Raw genomic sequence first — 8,054 nt, forward strand, 5'->3', positions numbered from 1 at the left:
CGCGAGGGTAATTCCGTCCATTCAGTTGGACATGAGCGTTTTTTGTTGGGAGGAGCAATTTTCATTATGGATTGGACATTAGCCCGCAAAGCCGACTCAATACATGATAGCCCATTAACCCATTATGCTCATCGTTCAAAGCAAGACAGGGGACTTCATGTGCGCTTCATTGCACAAAAGCGCACCTCGTACAATCTGGATTGTTCATGTGAAAATGTTAAATTTTTTATTATATTAAATTAAATTTCAGAATATTTGAAATTAAAAACTATATATATATAGTCATCAATTGGTTTCTCGCTGTCTACTCCGATGTGAGAGTATTTAAAATTTAAACTTTTTGACAGTTTTATTCTAAAAAAAAATATAATCATTCTTAATTTGTATGATTGTAACTCACATATCATCGGTAGAGGTGTCAAATGGGCTGGCCCCGCCTGGGCCGAGAGGCCCGACTACATAAATGGGCCAGCCCGACCCAGTCCATTTATAATTGGGCCGCAGATTCTAGGGCCCGGCCTGTGTGGGCCATGGGCCAGCCCGGCCCGTCCCGTTTATTTTTTACTTTTAAAATTTATTCAATCTTTTTTATGTATTTTTAATATATTAGTCACTCACCACTATTTTTTTGCTAAAATATGATTAGATGGACATAAAAGTGTAAATAATTTTTACATTAACATTGAATATTAATGAAACTCTAGATTATTCATTCAATTAAATCAAATTAATAATTTATAAAATTTAAAACTTTAAAATTTTTAAAGGGGTTTTTTAAAGGGGTTTTTGTTCGAGCCGGAGTTTGTATGACAACCGATTTCCCCTTCTTTGTATTTTTTCTCCACCCGAGCTTATTAGTGCGTCTTGCACGGGCTTGTTGGTTAATAATATTTTGCCGATTCAAAAAAAAAATTTAAAACTTTAAGCTAAATTCATTCATTTTTATTTATTTAAATATTTTTTTATTAATAAATTTTAAAATAATTGATAATTTTTTTCAAAATATATATATTTTTTTAACAAAAATCAAATTAAATAGTAATAATGGCCCGACCCGAAGCCCGATGGGCCAGCCCGACCCAATTTTTGCATGGGCCAAATGGGCTTGGCCAAATAAATCCCGAGTGTGTTTTTGGGCTAGTTTTTTAGGCCCGGCCCAAAATTGTGGGCTAATGGGCCGGTCCATTAGCCCGGCCCATTTTTTACAGCTCTAATCATCGGTACAATTGTGCAATGTTTGGTTGGTGGAATTATTAAATATATTTTGTTATAATTACAATCATATTGATAATAGTCATATCCTATCAGTATGTTATTGTTAATATAATCTGTTGTTATTAGAAGTAGTTGTGCTTGTGTTTACGTCAATTATAGTTCAAATACCCTATCGATATTTGAAATTTTGGTGACATAATATGTGCACATTGTTGTATATTTTTTTTTTTTCAAATAACTAATGGTTAAAATTCTATTATTTTTAAGGTGAATAAATGGAAAATATTAGTATCAAACCCTTTGCATATATAAGTCAATCTAAGTAGATCATCCATGAGTTCCTTTGGTCCTATAAAATCCTTCAGAAAAGCCACCGAAGTTACATCAACAAGCAGAGAACGATGAATAAAATCAGGGAACTCATCAAAGATCTACTTTGATTGACTTCCTGAAAGATATGCTTCCAATGAATGGTTCCTCCCTTGATTTTATTCATCTTAGATATGCTTCCAATTAATGGTTACTCCCTTGATTTTATTCATCTTTCTCTGCTCATTGATGTAACTTCAGCTGCTTTTCTGAAGGTTTTTATTTGTTTGTCCTTGGCCCTGCCTTTCATCAAAGAAGTTAAGCGACAAATGAGGTCAACCCCCAAAATAGTGATAAGAAGAATATCTAAACAGACAAATCCAGACAATATCCATAGAAAACTAAAAGTTGATACATAAGAATCTGTATTAACCATTGAAATTAAAGTGAATCTGTATTAACATTGAAATTAAAGTGCCAGAAGGCTAGTCATTTTCTTTCGCATTGAGTTGAATAACATCGTCCTTTTGTCCAAAAACGTTTTCAGGGTACTTTTTTACCAATAGGAATAGAATTCGGCATCCAGAGTTTACGACACTCAAACACCTTGCACTAGACCCTTGCAAGTTCTTAGGGCATTGGGACTGCATTAAATAAAGAATCACACAGCATGGAAGCAAAGACATTTACTAGGCATTCACATAATTGTGCTTGTGGGAGAAGTAAAAATGAAAGAAATAATTGCAGCTTTTTCATTAATGAATTAATACAAGTACATCTCATGAGGGAGACAAAAAATCATATATACATATCACTAATAGAATTGCTTTTCTACGTCAAATTAATTAGATCCCACGAGAATGTTGAAGCCTACAAGAAGCTAACCAACCAAGAAATATGACAGTATAGCAAGCGGTCCCTGCTTTTTCAAAATTGCAGGCCTAATATATTCCAACTTCCTTTCATTATCCACCATTTCTTTGTCAAATCCCACCAGCAAATGTGGTATCATATTCATACATACTATCACCACATTAAAGTTCAGCTTATTCCACATCAACATTGCCTTTACACCTCTCATATATCATTACTGCCTATGTAAAGAACGACAAGTAAAACACTAGGACCAGTCCTCGAGTGTGATATAAGCTACATGGACCTTCTCCTTCAAATTTAAGTGTGGCCTTAATGAATGTGAAGAACCACCCACCATAAGGACAGTAACACACCCAACAGTTGCAGTTTGAACATGAAGCAGTAGCAGCAACACCTTCCAGAATATATGTTGATTACAAAAGATTATGAGCGGAATTGGAGAGAATTCTTTGATTTTTTCTGCCTTGGTACAAGATGCAATTTGATTTCTATTACTTCAGCTCGGATAGGTGGCTGGGACATGAGCTTAAGATTGATGGAACATTTCTCCCACAAACTGGGGAAGATTTTTGGCCACTCCCAGAAGAATTCTCGGTTTGTTGCAACTGCGAAGTGTTCACTGACGAATCAACTTTCCATCCTTCCAAATTTGGCTTAAAGTTGCCCCCATTAAATGTATTTCCTGCTGCTGCTGTTGTATACAAAGGCTGGCTATTATTGAGTTGGTGTTTCCCTTGGGATGGCAGAGAAGTTGTGCAATCTCCCCCAAAAGAAATTTGCATACGACCCTGTGAAAATCTTCCTTTCTCCAAATCATTTTTGGTGGTAGGAGTCTTGGTTGCTGTACTAGGTGTGTGATGAACATGATAACTTGTGGTTCTTCCCGTGATCTTCGTGTGAGAAGTTTGGTTAGAACTATTGCATTGAGCATGGCTTTGTGAGAAAACAGGGCCATTGTTTGCAAAGTTTGTGGCAGAAGTGGTATTGGTGGATGAAGCTTTATTTCGAGTAGCCGCGGCAGATTGCTGCTGTTGCATACCATGCTGCTTATGAAGCTGAAGCGATTGCGCTGACTGTTGAGAACTTGAAGTATTACTGGAAAAAGGCATGGTTGTTGTCACAGTTGAAGTAATGGAGTGACTGGGCCAGTTTCCATTTGAATGAGATAGCACAAAGTTAATATTCTTTGACGAATTATCAAAAACAAGAGTGGTTGGCCCGTTAGCTGATGACTTACCATGAGTGGTTTTCTTTTCATCATCTTTGTGGGAGGAATTTCCCCCTCTCTTCTCTATAGTAGTTGAATAATTCTTCTGCTGAACAGTATGAGATGTACTTGCAGCTTGATATCCTTGTCGCACAACATCAGGCAGGCTTTGAATTACCAGTGGATTCTGTTTCATGGATGAGAAGTTAAGGTTTGAAGGAAGATTGGTTCCATTAAATGAACCAAATGATACTGCAAATGGTTGAGATGGTATAACCTCAACTCCCCCCTTTAAAGCCTGTTGCTGCTTGTCACCAAAGTTTCCACTGTTGCCACCAACAATATCCGATGTCGCACATGGCTTGAAAGAAAAGTTCACTGGCTGAACTGGTATTGTGAAGTTCTGCCCTTGCAAATCCTTTACTGGGCGAGATGTTAGATTAGCAACAGATGGTACATTCTTTTCATTTACCTCAGTCTCTTGCTTGTGTGGGTGAGACTGTGGAGTATGTTGCTTTTGTGACCGTCGCTCTGCAGTTGTAGAGGTCAAGATACTATTACCATTTACTTGCGCAGCATGTGACTGCATCTGAGATGATGAGCTACTTGATGTTTGCTTAGTAAAATAACTTGTTTGCACATGTGCTTGTGAGCGAGGGTGTTGTTGTGGATACTGAAGAGGATTGAATGTTTGAGAAGAGTACAAAGATCCGCCGAGTATATGTGTTGTTTGTGCAGAGCTTGCATTTCTGATTGCCGCAGTTGCTCCAAGAGAACTAGACGAAACGGGGAATGAATACCCGTTATTATGAACTATTGTTGCATAAGGAGAATTATTGGCTGAAAAATGAGGGTAGCTAAAGCTCATAGCAGTAGCAATAGCAGTGGCTGGCAAAGTTGAGGTGGTACAAGGAGATCCAGCAACTGAACTCTGGGACCTATTATATGAGGAAGCATTGTTGGGAGAACTCACACCTCCTGCCTGATTAGTAGCTGCTGCAACTGATGCTTGATAATGAGCCGGAGAAAATACGAAAGCAGGACCATGCTACATTCAAAATTACAGCACGTTACTTAAGAAAAGACACATCTGAGCACAATTAAAATGGGTAACACCCTATTTTTCTACTGTATAGAAGCAATAAATACAAGAGTCACGAGACTATACCACTAGATTCCCAGTTGACCCGGGGAATGGACCTTGTTGTAGTAAGTGCGACCGATGTATTGAATCCACTGGATTGGGATTATTAGAATTTTTAGTAGCAGTGAGATTATGATCACCTATGACAGCCAACCTTTTCTCTTGTGTGCCATTTTGGTCTAAACTCGGCAAGTGTTTCTGAGATTGTTTGTTAATGATCATACTTTCTGCCGAGAGAAGACAATTGACATTGTTGGTTTTTGGGGCACAAAGTGAACCAGAGCCAATAGCCGCTGACAAAAGGGGGTTCATCTTTGTGAACTGCTTGAGTAGGATCTTACGAGCAATTTGATAATGGGTGGCACATCTCTTTGGTTGTTGTTCAGAGAGAGCAAAATTCACACGCTGCATGTTTGAATTATGAAAGAATTGTTAACCAAACCATTACATGTAGATAGGCAGGGTGCTAGAATATCGTTACAGGCGAGAATAAAGAAAGGAGTCAAATAATTACAATTAGAAGAACAAAATTGCGAGAAATTATAATACCTGTGCTGATGTTGATGATTCTGTGGTTGTGTTCATCTTCACAACTGTCTGCAAGGGCGGCGTGCATCCACCAGTCATAGTTATTGACCTGAGCAAATTCACATTATAGATATGAATAATGTTAGGTAAATTTAGAGAGGTAAGAATGAAGAAAAAACATATTCTTCAGAAAATGACGATCTAATACCCAATAGGAGAGAGACTGCTCTGCAATCCTGATACAGCTGCTGGTAGAGGCACTGAACTAGAACAAGCTGAATAAGGAAAGAAACATAAGAGACTTCTAAACAATCAACAAATATCAAAATCAGAGTTAACACTCATTCTATATTATTAAAAAATTCAAAAATTTACCAGTTTTCTCTACTTTGGGATTTGACAATGCAGTAGGTTGTTCCTTATTCCTACCCTGCTCCTCTAATTTATTGTTTATCTTTATGTCATTGTCATTGTTTGGCTTCTCCAAATAATGTTTTAGCACATTCAACGTGGCCATATTCGCCTCTTTTTCAATTTCTTCTGAAATTTTCTCCACCGTAGCTGGTCTTTCCACCTTGTCTTCAACCTTGATGCTATTTTCCCTCTTCTGCATCAGAAAGTGTGGTAAGTTGGAGTACAGAAAAAAGGGACAGTAAAAACAATTTCAAGATTAGAGTCAACCTACTCACCGTTTCCAAGTCCGGTGCCAATTTTATACTTGCTGATGTTAAATTGCCTCGAGACAAGTCATTCCCTTTTGGGGACAGCATCATAGGAGGAGGAGCCTGAAAGAAAAAGACACTCTTCTTCAGCTATTTGACAGTAAACAGAAAGAGAAATGTAATTGCAATGTGAATAAGGATCCTCACCATCAAATCTATCTCAAACTTGCCTAGTCTTTGGGTGTTATCCTTCGGAGCAGTCAACATCCTAATAAATTGAACCCACAAGAAAATAAGCCCATTGATCAGCTATCCAATATAAGTTTTCAAGAGCAAGAAAAAAAAAACAATTATTCATTGGTACTCACTCTCTGGTAGATACCGAATCCTGTTTATCAGCGACATCCAACTTCATACATGACTGTGACGTGGATAAAGGTTTTCCGTCTGCTGAAGCACCATCAAATCTGGCACTGGAATTCACTTTCTCTATTTCAACCTCTAATGATCCATTTTCATGACAAGTAACATTGCCATCATGACAGCCCGCATCCACGGCTTGATCGCACTGAATTCTAACCAACTCTTCAGTTGAATTGTAGACTTCCGATTTCTTCGTCTCTGGTGATAAAAAACACCATTGAAATCAGTCAAACACAATTACACACACACACACACACAAAAATAAATAATAAATCGAAAATCTCACAAAATTCAAACCCACCTGTATCCATAGATGCGTTGTGATTAATGGTTGCTTCAACCTTTTCAGATGAAGACTCGAGGTTCTTGAAAGTCCTCAAACCAGACAAAAGCTCTGCTATCTCAATCTCCATATCTGATGAAGACGATTTCGATGTCTTATCGACATCTCCAATCACTTTCCGCTACATAACATACACATGAAAATTGAAAACTCAGTGTTTCAAATTCTAATTCAAACATATTGAGAAGAAGAAGAAAAAAAAAAACAGAAAAAAATAAAACTTGAACATACCTTCTTCTGCTGAGCAGAAACATTCAAAGAAGTCGATGCCGAAGGAGAATTCGACCGCCGCCTGGAAATATGCTCCTCCGTGCCGCCGCCGGTGATCCATTTTTCACGTAACTTTTTCACGGAAGCTGTAAAAACACAAAAATCACACTAAAACTGAGAAGAAGAAGAAAAAACAGTAAAGTAAATTGAAAAAAGAAAAAACGACAAAATACACGAAAAAAACGCATTAGTATTGTATCAACCTGAACGAGCCTTCCGTGGAACCACCACACCGAGAATCTCATCGGTTCTCTTAAACGATGGCGGTTTCGCCGCCGTTACACTCCGGCGATGATTTTGACCAGAAGCACTAAACGACGTCGTATTCGATAAACGGATCCGAGATATCTCTCGAACGTCGTCGTTTTGTTCATTTCCGAAGCTCTCTTCGGTGCTTCGTTCACCTTCTTCTCTGTGAGAGTGAGAGAATCTTTTCCGTTTCCGAAGCTCTCTATCATGATTCCTTCCAATCTTTCTCGAACCTTCTCTCAACTCCACCGCTTCATCCTCTAGATTTCGATGTCTGAGTCTGGGAAATCCGTTAGATTTTCTAGATTCTCTAATTCTATCCATGAGTTTCTGATTTTTCTTCTCTCATGTAATCAAAATCGCCGGTGAATAAGTTTTGAAAACTTACGGCGGCGAGTTATCGGAAAATCACCGTCCACGGTGGTTCTTTGGTTTGGTAGAGATGTTTTGTGAAAAGAGTGCACTTCTTTTTGTAATGTGTTTCTCTCATTCTTCTCCTTTTTATTTTAGTTTTTCATTACGTTTGCTTTATTGACGGGGGAATTATTTAATGCATGATTACCCATTTAATAATCTGATCTTCCTTTTTAATAAGTATCCTACATTAAAATAATAAATGAAGGTGGCGTGTCATGTTGAACGCTTTTTCCTTTTTTTAAATCGAATATTTGAGTGTATAAATTGAAAATATTTATATTATATTATTTTTTGTGGAAATTTTATTACTACTTTAAATAATAAATATTCTACAATAAGTAAATATCTTTTAAAAAATCATAATGGATTTTTTCGGTTCAAATACCATAATAGATTTAATTCGTATATATC

At 37.4% G+C, this 8,054-nt stretch overlaps 1 protein-coding gene across 1 annotated transcript; it reads right to left on the reverse strand.

The window, feature by feature from the left end:
* Positions 1–2,253: 2,253 nt before the first annotated feature.
* TKL (TIC-like protein) lies at positions 2,254–7,700 on the reverse strand. Its single transcript, XM_085729334.1, has 11 exons — positions 7,181–7,700; positions 6,939–7,063; positions 6,666–6,828; positions 6,310–6,562; positions 6,149–6,209; positions 5,969–6,064; positions 5,655–5,886; positions 5,488–5,554; positions 5,301–5,388; positions 4,776–5,156; positions 2,254–4,655 (listed from the first exon to the last, which is right to left on the reverse strand). Exons 1-11 carry the CDS (start codon positions 7,548–7,550, stop codon positions 2,892–2,894), a joined length of 3,600 nt encoding a protein of 1,199 aa, XP_085585460.1. The 5' UTR covers positions 7,551–7,700; the 3' UTR covers positions 2,254–2,891.
* Positions 7,701–8,054: the final 354 nt, after the last annotated feature.

The sequence above is a fragment of the Medicago sativa genome, chromosome 1 (genome assembly GCF_051527215.1).
Source record: "Medicago sativa cultivar Bolivia chromosome 1, Bolivia_mono, whole genome shotgun sequence".
Taxonomy (NCBI): Eukaryota; Viridiplantae; Streptophyta; class Magnoliopsida; order Fabales; family Fabaceae; genus Medicago; species Medicago sativa.